This window comes from Phaenicophaeus curvirostris, chromosome 23 (genome assembly GCF_032191515.1).
Source record: "Phaenicophaeus curvirostris isolate KB17595 chromosome 23, BPBGC_Pcur_1.0, whole genome shotgun sequence".
NCBI lineage: Eukaryota > Metazoa > Chordata > Aves > Cuculiformes > Cuculidae > Phaenicophaeus > Phaenicophaeus curvirostris.
Genome location: NC_091414.1, coordinates 2,198,535 through 2,214,951, shown reverse-complemented (window position 1 = coordinate 2,214,951; position 16,417 = coordinate 2,198,535). Strand labels below are relative to the sequence as shown.

General features: G+C 51.4%; 3 protein-coding genes across 10 annotated transcripts in view; 1 reads left to right on the top strand and 2 right to left on the bottom strand.

Annotated features, from left to right (window-relative positions):
- C23H1orf216 (chromosome 23 C1orf216 homolog) overlaps window positions 1-16,417 on the top strand; it is a 281,686-nt gene that overhangs the window by 16,413 nt on the left and 248,856 nt on the right. The gene's annotated exons all lie outside the window — the stretch shown is intronic.
- SH3D21 (SH3 domain containing 21) lies at window positions 676-6,897 on the bottom strand. 7 transcript variants are annotated; one of them, XM_069875376.1, is made up of 13 exons: window positions 6,238-6,897; window positions 5,189-5,479; window positions 4,852-5,020; window positions 4,655-4,727; window positions 4,483-4,537; window positions 3,775-3,875; window positions 3,454-3,706; window positions 3,151-3,261; window positions 1,638-1,749; window positions 1,436-1,497; window positions 1,045-1,357; window positions 897-960; window positions 676-824 (listed from the first exon to the last, which is right to left on the bottom strand). In XM_069875376.1, the coding sequence occupies exons 4-13, from the start codon at window positions 4,691-4,693 to the stop codon at window positions 786-788; spliced, it is 1,149 nt and encodes a 382-aa protein (XP_069731477.1). In that variant the 5' UTR covers window positions 4,694-4,727; window positions 4,852-5,020; window positions 5,189-5,479; window positions 6,238-6,897; the 3' UTR covers window positions 676-785. The 7 variants fall into 7 exon arrangements, with proteins under 7 accessions (XP_069731477.1, XP_069731479.1, XP_069731476.1 ...); XM_069875378.1 differs by having other exon boundaries at window positions 1,045-1,354; XM_069875375.1 differs by having other exon boundaries at window positions 1,045-1,497; window positions 3,775-3,981.
- THRAP3 (thyroid hormone receptor associated protein 3) overlaps window positions 7,049-16,417 on the bottom strand; it is a 28,802-nt gene continuing 19,433 nt past the window's right edge. Inside the window, exons 6-13 of one of the 2 annotated variants that reach the window (XM_069875339.1) lie at window positions 14,913-15,653; window positions 14,471-14,643; window positions 13,953-14,064; window positions 13,282-13,366; window positions 10,765-10,949; window positions 9,993-10,185; window positions 9,186-9,332; window positions 7,049-8,029 (exon numbers count right to left, since the gene is read on the bottom strand). In XM_069875339.1, coding sequence (XP_069731440.1) covers window positions 7,808-8,029; window positions 9,186-9,332; window positions 9,993-10,185; window positions 10,765-10,949; window positions 13,282-13,366; window positions 13,953-14,064; window positions 14,471-14,643; window positions 14,913-15,653 — 1,858 coding nt within the window. In that variant the 3' untranslated portion in view covers window positions 7,049-7,807. Of the gene's footprint in view, window positions 8,030-9,185; window positions 9,336-9,992; window positions 10,186-10,764; window positions 10,950-13,281; window positions 13,367-13,952; window positions 14,065-14,470; window positions 14,644-14,912; window positions 15,654-16,417 lie in introns of both variants that reach the window. The other variant, XM_069875338.1, reaches the window with a different exon arrangement.

Genomic DNA, 16,417 nt, shown 5'->3' with positions numbered 1-16,417 from the left:
GGAGGGAGTCCGGCTGCTTCCCCCCCCACCCCCAGCTCCAACCTCACTAAAATTAGCCCAGGCCCTTTCCGGCACCGCCCGCTGCTGACCCAGCGCCCTTCCAGCGCGGATGTTTCCCTCTGGGCTCCCCAGGGCTCCCCAGGGATGCGGGGCTGCTCCCTGCAGGGCTGGACCACATCCTGCCCCCGCTGCCCCTTCCCCAGCCCCCCCTCCCCTAAAAATAGCTCCTTCCCAGGCCCGTTCCCAGCTCCGCCAGCGTCAGCAGGATCCAGATGTTTTCCAGATGTTCTCCTGGCCCTGCACCCCGTGGCTGGGGGCCAGGATGCGCCGGGGCTGGGCTGGGAAATGATGCGGGGGCTGCAGGAGGAGGAGGAGGAGGGTGACAGGGGACATTCTGCAGCCACCCAGCCCTGGTGAGACCCCCAGGGCCACGGTGGGAACCCCAGCAGCAAGGTGGGACCCTCGAAGCCGCGGTGAGACCTGCGGGGCCAGGATGGGACCACCCCCCAGGCTCATCGTGAGCTCCCCTCTGCCTGAGTAGGAGCCCTAGTGGCGAGGCGGGACCCCTTGTTCCATGGTGGGTCCCCCAGTACCATGATGGGACCCCCAGTGCCCTCCCAGTACTGCACCAGCAGCCACAGCAGAGCCCCAGGGCTCCCACACAGCCCAGCAGCGTTTTGTAACCAAAAATAGTTTATTCTAACAGAGGTTTGTCCCCCTGGGGGCTGTTGCACGGCCTTGGGGCTCCACCACGGCGCAGGCGTTGGTGCCGCAGCCCCTGCGCTCTAGCTGGGCAGCACCTTCCTCACCCACTCGATCTCTGCCTGCAGGGAGAGGCTGTGAGCGTTTTGGGGGGGCACGGGGAGCTCCAACAGCCCCCGCGCCCCGGGACGCACCTGCAGTGCCTGGCGCTTGGCCCGCTCCTGGTTCATCTCCAGCCGCAGATCCTCCAGATCTCGCCTGCAACGCACCCCGGGGCAGCTCCGTTGGGACCAAACCCAACGGCCACGAACACTGGGGACCCCCCCCGACACCCTCACTCACAGGTGCTGGACGCGCATCAGGTCCACAAGGATGTGCAGGGACCGGACCTCAGCCTTCAGGTCCTCCAGGGCCAGCTTCTCCTCCGGTCGCGGTGCCCCCAGCATCTCCGTGCTCTGCGGTGCTCCAGGGATCAGCCCCGAGCTGGGGATGGGGGCGCAGAGGGGACCCCAGGGCTGCTCCGCACCCCAAGGTCCCCCCGTGCTCCCCAGGGCCAGGCTGGGTGGCCGCTGGCCCGGCACACGGGGCCGCGAGGCGGTGGGGTGGCTCAGCTTGGCCGTGGTGACTGGCACCGCGTTGAAGCCATCGGCGTCTGCTGAAGGGAAGGTGTCAGCGCTCGGTGTCAGTGATTCCACAGTGGCTGCGGCGCCCAGAGCCAGGAGCCAGCACCCACCTGGGTCCCCAACTCTGCCCCCTTCCCCATCAGCCGAGGCGCAGGGCTGGGTGACGCTGGACCTGGGGAGGGCAGAGGCGTTAAAACAGCACGACCAGGTGGTCTTGGCTCTCCCAGTGGAGATTCCAACCTTTTTCTGAGGACCACGCGTGGACACGGGCACGACCCCAGCCTTGGGGCATCATGGCCCCGTGAGTCTTACTTGCTCGCTGGTGCAGGGGCCGGTTTGGCCTTGGCGGGGACGGGGGGAGCAGGAGCCATCCTCTTGCTGGGGGGGAGCTTGGCTGGCTCCATCCTGGCTGGTGCTGGGAGCTCTGGGGAGAGGAGGCAGGATCAGGGCTGGGACCCAGGCCATGAGCATCGCACAGAATGGGTGGAAGAGAGCAGGGTAGGAAGCTCTTCCCCCCAGGGAGCCTCCCCAGGGCCAAATCCCAGCACCGGGGCGCGAGCTGGGCATGGGAGTCCTGTCCTGGGCACATCCCCATCCTTGTCCACATCCCCATCCTGTTCCTATCTCTGTTTCCACCCCCATTCCCTGCCCCAGGCACATCCCAAACCCCATCCCCATTCCTATCCTTGTCCCCTTCCACTTCCCCATCTCCATCCCCATCTCCATCTCCATCTCCATCCCTCCCTCCTCCCCCCAGCCCCAGCGCAGGGACTCACCCAGCTGCTCCCCTTTCTCAGCCCCCTCGTCCTTGTCCTGGGGGGCTGTGGGGAGCCAAGGGGCATCAGGCACTGGGGGAAGGACCCTCGCTACAGCCCCTCTCCCAGGGACCCCCTCTGCTAGGATCTGGCCTCCAGGGACCATCCCTGTCCCCTCTAGCCCCCTTCCAGGGGGTCAGGGCTGCGTGTGGGGACACAGGAGAGTGGGGGGCATCACCCCACGGTGCCCCTGAACCCACAGATCCCACCACCACCATCTCCCACGGACAGTTGTGATGCTCGGCAAGACTCTCCAGCCCCGGGGCAGCTCTGTCCCCAGCACCATGGGCCTTTATGTCCTGGATCAGCCCCACACCCATCCCCACACCCAGCACATCACCCAGCACATCACCCAGCACATCACCCAGCGCCGCTGCGGTCGGTGCTTCCTCTGCAGGCGGCTGCAAACCTCCCCCAGCGCCGCGGCGCGGGCAGGATGCTGTCCCCCCACCGCCTCGAGCGCAGCAGCGTCCCTGAGCCACCAAGCCCCCGGGGTCCCACCGGGATGGGCACCTTGGCAGAGCAGGATGCAGGGTACCAGGCCACCAATGGACCCATGGGCCACCCTGTCCTCATGGTGGGTCACCCTGTCCTCGTGGTGGGCCACCTTTCTTGTCCCAGTGGTGGCTCAGCCTTGTCCTCAGGGCAGGCCGGCAGCCCTGATGCCATCTGGTCCCTGCCACCACCAGTGAGACCCCCAGCACATCAGCCTCGCGGGCACCAAAGGTGCCAGTAGGTTTTATCCACCCAAAGATGCAGCCGCAACCACGAGGATGAGGATGGGGACAAGGGCACCTGGTCCCAAGTGCACGGGGAGCCGCTCTGCAGGCTCTGGGCTTCCATCAGCTCAGGGTCAGTGGTTCCTGGAGCTGCCCAGTGTCCCGCCAGCCCCTCCTCGGCCGCTCCCTAGGCTCCTGGAGAGCCCCGGAGCAGCGCGGCCCCGCACAGACGGTGCCACCAGGATGGTCCCCAAGCGTGGGACCCGCAGAGCCACAATGGCTGCATCCTACCTGCCGGCGTGGGGCTGCCCACGAGCCGGTGCCGCGTGGTGCCGTGCCAGGCTCCCCCGGCTGCCACCGTCCCACACCACGCACGTGATGCCGGAGGAAATCGGCTCCGTTCTGGGAAGGAAGTCGAAGCGGAGAGCACCTCGGTGCTGTCCCACGCGGCATCCCCGTGCCCCACGGGGCTCCTCCTGCCTCCCAGCGCCCACGCTGCCCCAACCCACCTCGTGCCCGGCCGCGGGGCCGAGCGGCCGTCCTGGGGGGACGCCGAGGGCCCCAGAGCCGGGTGGTGGCCACAGCCAGACTCACCAGGCTCTGCATCCCAGGGCGGCATCGCCGGCCTCAGCTGCGGGAGAGCGGGATCGGGCGCGGATGCTGGGATGGCGGCAGGGACCGTTGGCTTCGCGGAGTCTCCCGTAGCGCTAGGCCTGGACACGCCAGCCCCAGGGCAGCCTCCGCTCCCCGTGGGCACCGGTGCTGGCAGGAGCTCCACGAAGTTGTTGGGGAAGAGGCCTCTGCGGTGCCGGCACTGCCCGTCCCACCAGCCCTCCGCCTCCGTGCGCTGCGGCCGGGCCGGGGGTGAGCGCTGGGGAGCAGCCCAGGGGGCTCCCCCGTCCCCGCGCCCCTCACCTTGCTGAGGATCCGGATCACATCTCCCCGCCGCAGCGGCAGCTCGTCCGGCAGCTCCGGGGTGTAATCGAACAGGGCTCGGCAGAGCTGCGGCTCCTGGTCTGCGCGGCAAAGGCACCGTGAGGAGGGCAGGATGGGGCGCACGGGGTCTGGCTCCATCCCAGGGCCCCGGTTGTGGAATCACAGAATTGTTTCACTGGAAAAGACCTTGGAAATCATTGAGTCCAACGGCACCTGCCCACTACAGAATGATCCCCGAGCATCTCGTCTCCCGGCTTTTAAATCCCTGCAGGGATGGACACTCAACCATCTCTCTGGGCAGCCTCTGCCAGTGCCGGAGAACCCCTTTTGATGAAGAATTGTTTCCTAATGTCCAATCTAAACCGTGGTGCAACTTGAGGCCACTTCCTCTCATCATCTCACTTGGGAGAGGAGAACACCACCTCACCACAACCTCCTTTCAGGTAGTTGTAGAGAGCAATGAGGTCTCCCCTCAGCCTCCTCTTCTCCAGGTTAAACACCCCCAGCTCTCTCAGCCGCTCCTCATAAGACTTGTTCTCCAGCCCCTTCCCCAGCTTTGTGGCTCTTTGGACACGCTCCAGCCCCTCAGTCTCTCTCATAACGAGGGCCAAGCAAGCTCCGTGGGGCACAGCCCCAGCCCACGGCCTGGGGACAGCATGGGGACAGGGTGGGGACGGGGCGACTCACCCAGCTCTGCTGGCAGGGTGGGTGCCGGGTGCTTCGCCGCTGGCTGCGGCTCTGCCTGCAGGGGAGGAACCCACTGGGACACCAGGGTCCTGACCCCGAGCCCAGGCAGCACCCGCTGGCTCGCAGAGCCCTGTGCCCTCCAAAACTCCCCCAGCACGGATTCCTCACCCACCTTCTCCTCCGGCACAGGGAAGAGCTTGGGCATCTGCATCAGATGGGCTCAGCCTCGCCAGCGGGGCGGGTACCTGCGAGGGCAGAGGGTTCCCTGCCGCGACCAAGCTCCGAATGCTGCTGGGGGGCTCTGGGTGCCCACGGGACAATCCCCTCGCTGTGGGCTCCCTGCCACTCGCACCCTCCCATCGCTCACACCTTCACTACAGGCAGATCCACCACCTCCTCCAGTGTCGCTGGTGGGAGCTGGAGGGCATCGGTGCCAACTTTCCCACCCCTGCCACCCAGCAAGGGCAGGAGCCACGGGCTGGGGCAGGCGCGTGTGCCCCAGAGCTTGGAAATGGCTGCTGCGTGGCTTGGGCTGCTGCTCTTTCACGGTGGATTTAGCAGAAACCCAACTCCAGCTGCCACTCCAGGGCACGGGGGAATCCACGGCTCGCTCCAAGAGCCGGGAAGCTGTGAGGCAGGGAGGGAGGAGACCCCCAGCCCCCTCTGCCCCACTGACAGCAACCAGAGGCGGCCCCTGGCAGGGCACATCCCTACCTGAGCTCACGCAGCTGCCAATCCAGGGAGCAAAGGAGTCGTAGCTGGTCCTGGGAAGCAGCTCAAAGCCACTCGGTGCGTCTGTCACCTTCGGCATGGAGGGGGAAGTGAAAGCTAAACCACAGAGGGGCCAAAACCCACAAACCACGAGCGCACAGGACTGGTGCGGCCGTGCTGCTCAAGTCCCTCACGAAGCGCAGCAGCCAGAAGGGTCACAAGTGGCTCAAGGATTCCCAGGCTTGTCCTGGCCCGTGCTCGGTCCATGCCGACAGCGCAGAAGCTCCTTTAGACCAAAGGCAAATCACAAAGCAGGGAGAGGGGCCAAGGATCAGTGCCAGGCAGGGAAGGCTGAGGCATCCGTGGAGGTTTCTGTTGTGGAAGGCACAGCGTGCGCTTCCCTGGGTTTAGCTGTTCAGGCTGAGGAGCCAGGAACACGCAGCAGCCTGCGTTCAGGGCTCCACTCGAAGTGTGAAGGGAACCACAAGCCGTTAAGCCACATCGCTGTCTCAACTGCTGTTGGCCAACACCACAGCCACCACCAGCCAGGAACACTCCCCCTGCCGCGCCGGCAGCCCCCGAATCCACAGCTGCTCAGCCAGCAGCCTGGAGACGTCAGGCAGAAGAAACAACCTTCCTTGAAGGTGGCAGCGATGGAAACACGCTGCCTTTAGCACTCACAAATGCAATGGCCACTCAACTCTGCTGCGCCTGACAAGCAGCAGGGCTTAGAGCTGGTGTAAAACCAGCCTGCCTAGAACTGTCACCTTCAGCGAGGGGTTTGGTTTTAGAACACAGAGCTGGTGTTCCTGTTCACAGGTGACACAATCCCCACCTGCCTCCCCACCACCACGCCATTAGTGCTAAAACAAAGGGCCTGAACTGCTTAAAACCAGTTGCTCGCCAGGCTAACGGTAAAACTAACACCCAGTGCTGCTTGCCTGGTTCTTGCACCAGCAACAACACAACTCAAGAAAACTCCAGCCTTGTGGGAGCAGCTCCCAGCCAGGGAAGCACAGGGCTGCCCAGTGCAGTGTTCCTCACCTGGAGAGCCCGATAAAAAGAGGAACAGGAGAGCAACTGCTGCTTCTCAACACGGGGGGCAGCCCAGTGGGCACCAGGCTGAGCATCCTCTTCCCTGGCTGCCGCCTGGTCCAATCTCTCTCCCAAAATCACAGCGTTTAAAGCTTCCCAGCAGCTCTCCTGCGGCTCCAGGCTGAGGCTACCCACTGGCCTTTGGTTCTTCTGGCCTCGGCAATTAATTCAGAAGACGAATGTCCAGCAACAGAAGGAGCCCCAGGCTCAGAACACAAAACAAAGCAGAGTTACACACCTACTTACTCATTTTATTGTATTTTATTTGCATAAACAAACTTCAGGGCTTCGCTAAACAGGAACTGTTGGAAGTCAAAACAAACCAAACTCTAGTTGGTGCGTGGGGAAAAAGCACAGCAATCCTGGGAGGGGAAGGCAGCGATGGAGCGCGGGCTCTACAGCGCGTGGACGTGCCTCTCCTGCGCCGAGGGCGCACGGACTCAGCCAGGGAACGCCCCGCAAGCCTCTGCAGGGTGGTTTTAAGTAGAAGATAAAAAGAAAGACATCGTAACGGCCGTCCTTAACCAGCACAAGAGGGATTTGCCTTTCGCTTTTTATAAAAAGATTAATAAAAAATATGGAAAAATTCTCATCTATTTTTTATAGTTTTGACTTGGTAGAATTCGGAAGTTCCTTAGAAAACTATGTTACCTTGGAAAGAGCACTCGGGTTCACAACCAGCTGCAGAGAGGATACACAAAACGCCTACAAGCAGTTTGGGGCTCCAGCACACACCAGGCCTAACAGTGGACACAAACAGTGGTGAAAAGTAGGGTGGTGTTTATTTTTGTTTCTTTTAAACCATGCTAATTTTGTTAGCTTTCAACATAAAAGGAAAACGATCGTTTTTAAAAGGCCCTAAACTCAACTGTTACATTAAAAAAAGCTAAAAAAAAAATAATAATCAGAGCAGTTTGGTCCCAACAAGGTAACATTTAGATGTTTATTCACATGCTTCATTGTTTTCTTATTTATAAGAACCAAAAATAGTTTCCAAAATTATCATTTAATTGATGTAACTACATACGTAAAGGCCTAAAATAAGTAGAGTATGAATTTAAAAAATTGAATACACAATAGGGGAGAAAAATTTGAACTGACGAGTTAATCCTGACTTTTGCTATTCCAAATTATAAAAGAAAAACAAAAACCGTCAAGACTACTGGGATAAGACGGGAACAAACCAAAATCCACATTGTCTTCAAAGCCTGTTACCAAAAAAATAACCGACCGTTCAATAAGGTCACAAACGAGAAACTCCAGGATCTCACCCAGTACTTGACCTCATTCAGTCCAGAAGGTAAAGTCTTTGGGAAGAGAGACTCCACGAGCAGATCCAAGCACAAATGATTCATCAGTTCTAGTCCACGCTTAGGAAGGCTGAACTCTGAAAATGCAGTTAACCTCAGGATTGCTTCAGAGCTCCTCTCCAGGGCTCTGCTCAGCACTTGGGGATCGCCCTGGCACACGCCAGCTCTTCCCTCCTGCCAGGGCTCTCGCAAACACGCAGACACCGCAGCTACTCAGCTGTCGCCTGCAAGTTGTCCTTTTCCTCTCTGTTTTCCGTTCCGCTTTCGTCATCTTCGATTTCTCCTTCTTCTCCGCTGAATTTGTCATGAGCCCATTTGGGGCTGGTGCTTGACTTTCGGAACATGAAACGCCCTCTTCCTCGGGGGAAAGCGCCCCGGCCACGGCCTCTATTCACCCACTTGTCCGCTCCTTCGCCCTCCCGGTCATCGTGCTGCACAGGAGGAACCCAACAACAGCGCATGAAACAGGCTGACCGCTCAACGCAAGAGCAGAAACACACTGGCTCGTGATACACAACCCTGCAGCGTGACCCAGACTGACGGCTTCATGCCACAGCAAAGAAAACCTGCCAGCTTGACACTGCAGCAAGCAAACCCTGCCATCTAAATCAAAATATGGGCTTGTCTGGGGAAAGAAAAACAGCAGAGGAAGGCTCCTCATGCAGGGCAACTCTCCTTGTGGACATCATGGTCTCTATGGAATATTTAGGGTGGACAGGGATGGGTGTCAAGTATCGGAGTCCCAGTGCTGGTTCTGCAGATCCAATATTTAGATATTCTACATGTTTCCCCTTTGTTTTGTTGCCTCATCGCTAGGTACTCAAGGAGTTAAAACAACATGCCCTGCTTTCAGGAATGCTTTGCGTGAGCGAATGCAGATGGGCTTGGTACAAGGTGACATGGACCATGTCACTGGGCTCAAAGTGATCCATTTCTGCACATGAAGTGCAGCGTGGAGACTGGATCCTTCATAAAAGTACAATTCTGCCTTCAATGATCAGAGAAACATGCAGCAAAGAACATGTAATCAAAGCTTGCTTGTTTGAGGCACAAGACTGGAACACTGCAGTGTTTAATGGGAAGGTTAGGGATCTGAACTACTTCCAGTGAGGAAGAGAAAAAATGTCTTAGCCTCTCTTTAATGCTACCCTTTCCTTCAGGGAACCACCCATAAGCTGGGATTCTTCCAGCCTAATGCCTGTTAGCACACAGGCTGCTGTCCCCAGAAAGGAAAGGGAACAGCACTAACCCATCCAGGAACTAACCCATCCTTAAGAGGACAGGAGAACCAAGAAATGCAGGCCATCTGCAACTCAAGACTGGCAAGATTTAAGCTGTGTTTTCCACAGCACTGTGAAAGACAAGCTTTTTTATTGGCCTTTAGTGTTTCACGTAATGGCAAACCTCTCTACAGCGAAGTGAAACGAGTTCTCATCAGTTGTGAGCCAGAAGCTTCCTGTGAGGAAGTGTCACTTGAAGCCTTAGCCTGGTGGATCAGATAACGTAGCAGTTCGCTTTACCTCTCAAGCATGTAAGGCCAGATATACTAGCAGCGTATAAACACGTTTCAGTACTTCAGGCACATACCAAGTAGTACTTCTTGCTCTTCGGTGTGTATTCCGGATCCCATTCCTCATCTCTGCTTCGCTTCTGGAAGTCATTGTTGCCACCGCTGTTGCTGTTATTGTTGCCTGAAAAGTTGCCTCTGCCCCATCCTCTCCCTCTTGCTCTGAACTGCTGCAACAGCAAAACACAAGAAAAATTAAATGGTTGTAGTGGCAGCAGCCTCCCACCCCCAGATAGCTTCCAGGGCATCCAAGAGAAACAACATCACTTCCCTAACCATCTGAGAACACCTTTATCGTATCAACAGCTCAGTATGTTTTAGGGTTTCTGGTTGATACAATCACCCAGTGCATCACAGTTTCTATCGAGCTGTTTCAAACATGACGTAGAGGCATTTCCAGGGCACCCAAGAGAAAGCATCTGACAAATACAATATGCACAGAGGCCACCTCTGTAACTAAGGCACAAGAATTGCAAACAATAAGTGTGTTCACAACCAGATGAGTCACTTGGTAGCCTAACCCAAAGTGACTGATGCACATCATGCTGCCCATGGGGGTTGCTCAGCAATTAGTAATGCACAAAAGCTTCCGAGGCTTGATTCTCCTCCATACATCTCGAGTTCAACTGCCCAGACCATATTCTCAGCACCCTGGTTTGTGCTCCAGACTCAGAGCGATTATATTCTGGCTCATCATCCATAATCAGACAATGTCTTTGGGTTTTCTCCTTTACAGTACACTTTAACCGTGAAACAGGAATACACGATGGCTACTTTTCGACTGCTTTGGGAATTGATACTTGGATCATGGGGTGGAGAACACTTACAAAGGTCCCTCTAGCTCGTCCTCTCTCATTTGGACCAGTGAATTCTTTAGTCCCAAGCCGGGACTTGTCAAAGCCTGTAGTGCTCTCCTCCCTCTCCTCAGTCTCCTCAGGATACTCCTCGGCTTTGACTGAATGAGAGGAGCGCGAAGATGATGAACTGGATCTGGATCTCTCACGCACCCTTCGGTGTTTCCTGTTTCAGTGATAGGAAATCAAGATGAGGGGGACACCAACAGGTTAATAATTCACTCATGACCTGTTTCCTAAAGAACCATTTCTTAAACACTCCTTGTCAATACAACGGTCTCTTTTTCCTTCTAGGAAAAGGAAGGGCCACAATAAGAGTCCAGGATCAGGTACAAAACACAGATCTAACACAAGACCCAGCAAGAATTTGTTGTTCAGACCATCCGCTCCGAGATAAGCACGCATCTACAGAGTTTTAGTCAAATGGAAAATTAAGCTAACAGGAAATGATTGAATTAGCATCAAAATGAAGTAATGTAAAGATGGCTGTGCTCTACGACAGGACAGGAACAAGGAAAATTGACTCACCCATTCTGACACATGGAGCCTTCTCATTAACCTCTAACAGTTATTTAGAGTTTCAGATAGGTATCATTATATCAAGAAGACATGCAGAGGAATAATTCACGCCACTGGAGGAGTTTATGCCAAAAGGTGTAAAACTATGCGTACATGATGTCCTCTCCAACCTTAACAGCAGTAATAGGAAAGGCAGAAGGAAATGGCTGTTAGGGTTTCTACATACTTTTTCTTTGAGCCTTTGTGACTTTTCTCCGTTTTCTCAGTTGATCTTTCCCTTGAGTGACTTGAATCTCTCGAGTCCACCGATTCTCTGGATTTATCGCGTTTAAGATCTCTTTCCTTATGTTTTTTACGGCGTTCTATATCAAGGCGCAGGTCAACAGGGTCATCCTTATATTTCCCTTCAGCCTACAAATGCAGGGAGGAGTGAAAGTTTATTATGCATGTTTACAGCACCACTACTTTGTTATTTACTGCACAGACTTCTGGAGAACAGGAGTTTATCTGAACACTAATCAACAATCCATTTTAAGATGTATAATAATGTACTACTACAATAAGTTTTTACTTGTCAGACTTCAATTTTCCTACTGCCTTTTAACTTTTATTCTCTTTTAAACAGCATTGGAATAGCCTGGCAACAGGGGAGGGAGAAACTCAGAACCTGACACTTATGCTACACCACAGCCAGTGAGAGACCAGAACTACTTGGAAATCCAATCCAACTGATTGTGTGTCAGAGCTACAGCATCTCAAACATGTCTAAGGACCCTGAAAAGTTTGTCCCTGAGCAGCAGCACGCTCACTGTCCTGCTTACAAGACATCATCTAGCAGGCTGGAAGGAATTTTAAACCTCTAGGTCTGGAAACGGTACTTAAGGAGAAGCAAATGCTGTCTGGAGATACCCACTTACCACTGATCAACGTGGTAAGAGATGGAGGCTACTGAAATGCAGCAACCAAGTGCATCTGGGGGAATGCCAACCTCCCACTGATGTGCAGCCTGTGACACGTCTGCCAGGAAGGTTTACGCTGTGGCAGACGTCACCTATAGGGCTCCTTCCCCTCGAAAGGCACCAGTGAGAAAAGCCAAGGAATTGTCACTGATGGAAGCAAGCATTTCTCCACAGAATCCTAGCAAGATTACTAAAGCCAGCTACCTCTGGCGTTTCACAGAGCAGAAACCAACCAGCTGTACGAAAACCAGTCTACAAACAGCTTGCTTTTTATTATTTACACCGTTAACTTAAAGACCTAGTCATGTTTGCTCTGAGTTCTAGTTAAATTGCTGCTTAAATAATGGCTTACAATAGTTTCTTTAGAGAATGAGAAGTTGTGTTACCTGCACAGATTTAAGACCAGTGGTACCTGGACGAGACTGCTGACTGCACCCGGAGGAGCAGAAAATGGACAGTGGCTGTGGTTCTGATCAACATTTAACTGAGCAGCAGGGTGTCTGCGGGAAGCCTGCACGCAATGTTGCTAGCAACAACATACAGCCTCCTCTGCAGTCCTCAGCGACCGCTACAGCACTTATACAATACTAATCTTGGGAACTGTACAACTCGATATGCAACATACATCATATTAAAGATCTCGAATTAAATACAAAAGGATTAGTAATTCTCTAGCTATTAAATTTTTTACTTACATGAGTTTCTAAACACTTTTTTTGTTTAAATAAATAGGCCAAATAACGCAGGAGTGAGAGCAGGCGTTTTGTTTTGGTATTTTGCTCTTCTACTTTTCCCCAGGCAAAGAGCTTTAATTTCTACTCTGAGAATAAAACTGCTCCCAACACGGTGGATGACAGATAAGTGACAAAATCGGCAGCAGCTCCCTTATGTGGCACAGCAAACACCTATTTGGGTTTGTGAGGGCACGTCTGTTTCACGGAAGGCTGGCGAGCTGTTTGGAAACCAGGTTTATAATACACTCTGCCAAGCTGAGTTCATCAGGCCCATCAAATCCATCTCACACCATCGTCCATGTCAAGCCACAAGTGTGTTTGGAAAAAATCGAAAACAAATATGAAACAAGTAAGGTTTCAGCAGGACTGTTTAAAATCTCTTCAACGTTCAATGTAAATATGTATGAAGGTGAATTAACAAAAGGTTAAAATCCCAAACATTTTAAGTTAAGCCATTTTTATGATCATTTACAGTAAGCGTAATGGCTTAACGTCTACTCAGAAAAGCTAATACACTCAATTCCAAATGGTTTGGCTCTACGAAACCAAGTGCTGAATGTTAAAGCAACAGCAATCAACAGAAACGGCACAGTAAAGTTGTTAGAACAAAATTTATCATCTGCTTAATAGTGTATTTGGTTTAGATAAGTATTTAATTTTACTTTCCTCTTTTTGACATGCATGTCTTTTTGAAAACATGGTTGGCAATATCGCATGTAGACAATTGATTTGATAATACTTACAAGCAGAAAAATATCACAAAAAGTCTCTTCTCTCATCATGGGCACTTGTTCCAAAAATCCTCTCTTTTTTCTCAAGCTCACCTCAATTGACTTTGGGGTCATTTACCATAGTCTAACCACTTCACAAAGGTTGTTGATACATTTTTAACAAAAATTAACCCTTTGTAGTTCATTTTTAGAATTATGCCCATCCTTAAAAGAAAAACACAAACTTAAGTAGAGAGTAATTTAAACAAAAACATCACTGTTAAGTTCATGCCCAATGCACTCATTTTGTTGAGTTAAACTAATCAGAGTAACAGTTCACCTTGAAGCCAGGATCTCTGGAGCTTTTCGATTCCTCTTGAGAGAATCCATGTTTTCTAAAAGTACTGGGAGATATATCTATCCTCCTAGAAGTAAAGAAAGAATACAGATATAATCTTGCTCATACAAAGAATCTGAAGTTTCAAATCAAACAGAATTATAGAATCATTTGGTTGGAAAAGACCTTAGAGATTATCGAGTCAAATTGTACCTGTCCGCTACTAAACCACCCCCGAGTACCTCATCTACCTGTCTTCTAAACCCCTCCAGGGATGGGGACTCAACCACTGCCCTGGGCAGCCTCTGCCACTGCCCAAGAACCCCTTCAGTGAAGAATTTTTTCCTGATGTCTAATCTAAACCTCCTCTAGCTCAATGTGAGGACATTTCCTCTCGCCCTATCGCCTGTCACTTGGGAGAAGAGACCAGCACCCACCTCGCTGACAGTGATGAGATCTCCCCTCAGCCTCCTTTACTCCAGGCTAAACGACTCCAGTTCCCTCAGCTGATGTTATTTACAGCAGACTATATTTCCAATGGTACTTATTAAATCCTGTATTTTTCCCCTTGTTTGGCTGAAGATAGCTATATACTTGAATTATTCTGGAATTATTCCAGAGTTTAAGGGAAAGAAACCTGAAACACCCCTGAAATGTCAGACAATGGCACTAACCTGTGGATTTCGGGGCTCTTTTTGTTTTTAGCTGCATCCTGTTCCATTCCTTTCTTTAGATATTTGGTAAAGCGTTCATTCAGTGTCATTCCTGAAGAACCAAAGTGATGCTCTGCAGGGCAAGGTGAGTAAACAACACCAAATATTAACACCACTCTTGAAAAAAAGACAAAGCGCATCAGTCGTACAGCGTGGTCACATCCAGATGCAGGACATGCTGATGAGGTCTAACACTGCTGACAAATTTCAGCTTCAATCCTGAAATCAGCAGTTTATTCAAGCATCACAGATTCACTGAAATAGACAAGGTCTAAGTCACAATCTTTCCAAATATTGCACAGGGAAAAACAAGAATGCTTCTTCTGCCTTTCCAGAATTCACTTACGTAAATAAAGATGACTCACAGTCAGGCTGCTACTCTCATCTACTTGATCTGCATTAACTAGGGTGCATGAAACCCACTTATTTGGGTAAGGGAGGAGTAAACCTTCATCTGATGATACAGACTTCTGACCTACCTCTTACGTGATGGACGATGGTCACTATGTGTTGAGCAAACAGTTCCGAAGGACTCCGCTGAGACTGAGCAGACTGAATGTGATGGAAAATGGAACGGAATTCTTGCTCTTTTTTGTTGCTGTGCACAAGGTCACGACACAGCTTGCGTTCCTGAGCCAATATGCCACTGGGACTAGAAAAAGAAGAGACCACGTGAAACAGGAGAACAGGCTAAAGGGAAGCAGTTTAAGATGATAAATGTTTCAGAAGTTGGAAGCTGACTGCATATTTTACGTAGCATTACGAAGGCACCCAAGAACATTCAAGCACGAGCAGGACAGTGCGAATTGTGATGCAGTATTATTCAGCATTCCTCACACCTGGCAAGCACATCAGGATCTCAGGAAGAGAAAGAGGCAAGAAATCACTATCTAGACTTCTCAAAAAACAGCAAATACTTACCGTGCAAGATCTTCATCAAATGAATCCATTCGAATATTGACCTGGGCCTCACGAGTGATGGAAAAGGAGGATTTGCCAGGAGCTGGCCCCTCTCCTTTGGTGCCTGGTTTCTCCTTTACCTCAGAAGTTTTCCTTGGTGGGGGGGAAGAACTTTTTTCCTGGCTTGATTTGTAAGTGGTCACTCTAAAATTCTTTTCAGGAACAAACCCCCTGTGGCCTGGTTCAGCTCTCTTGGACGCTGGTCTCTCTTCTTTTTTTGATCTTTCCGAATAGCTTTCCTCCTCCGTTTCATCAGGTTTCCTTTGCTTCTCTTTTCCAGGCGGCAAGAACACCACGCCTTCCCATTTTCCTGACCTATCTTCTTCTTGATTTTTACTTGTAGTTGCTACAACTTTAGACATAAATTTGGGCTCATCATCAAACTCTGAATCTTTCCGGCCCTTTGCCTTATCTTTCTTTTCCTGGTCATCTGTTTCCTCTTTGACATAATGACTCTCCTTGTGGAATTCCGGGACCTTTACCTTGTCAAAGTCATCTCGGAACTTGTAGCGCTTGGGTGACTGGCTGCCACGGTATCCCTTCTCAGAGTCAGCTTTGGATGCATATGAGTCAGATTTTGCTTTTCCATCTGTTGATCCTGACTCAGAGAAATTCCCTTTTTCTTTACTTTTTTCTTTTTCAGCATTTGTTACTTTCTGTTCTTTGTCTTTCCCATTCTCGGTCTTCTGCTCATCCTGATACCTGTTCATAAAACAGACATTACAGTAGTTCTCTTATTAAAAATCACAAAGGTTAATATTTCAGTTGAAAAAACTCAAGATTTTACACAACACCAAACTATGCATGTACAGAAAGCTGTCTCTAGGTCCTAAAATAGTTAAAACATGAAGATTACTTAGCCTGGATTTAAGACTTTTAGTTCTCAAATTCAGCAAACGTTCTCAAATTCAGAATAAAATGGATATGCAGAACTGATGAAGTGAGGCTCAAGAACAAATAAAAAACAACTTACCACAGATTCATTTTAAGGAAAATAGTAACATCTTACCCAATCGCTTTAGTTACTTACAAACCTGGTTCAGGAGAACAACACATCAAACCTTTCAAACTGGGCTGTTCTGCTTTAAACAACACACTGGAAATAAAAGCCTCAAAAGCTACTTCAAATTTGGGATGCAAGTTTCATAGGTAAGCTAAATATTTCATGACCGACTGTAAATACAAATAAAAGCAAAAAGGTTAACAGAGGAGAATATTTATATTGCTGGGAGAAGACAGAACACTTCTAGCGAGAACAACAATTTATCAGAAGCAGGTTTAAAGCACCAGAACTGGTTTAAAGCATTTATTAAGCAAAACTTATGTTTAAGGAACCAGCAGTAAAGCACAAGGACGTTGGTGCCGTGCTTTGTAAAGCCCAAGAGTCACAACTTTTTGTTCTTCCTTTTTAAATTTCATACATCCCTGAAATGGAATCAGTCCAGAAAATAAAGAAGATATTTAAA

Excerpts from the sequence above, each read along its gene's own strand:
- SH3D21 (XM_069875372.1), bottom strand. The coding sequence starts at position 4,693 with ATGCAGATGCCCAAGCTCTTCCCTGTGCCGGAGGAGAAG. Across the intron at positions 3,876-4,482 it reads CACCCTGCCAGCAGAGCTGG|ACCAGGAGCCGCAGCTCTGC; the intron begins GTGAGTCGCCCC and ends TTTGCCGCGCAG. Across the intron at positions 961-1,044 it reads CTGATGCGCGTCCAGCACCT|GCGAGATCTGGAGGATCTGC; the intron begins GTGAGTGAGGGT and ends GGTGCGTTGCAG.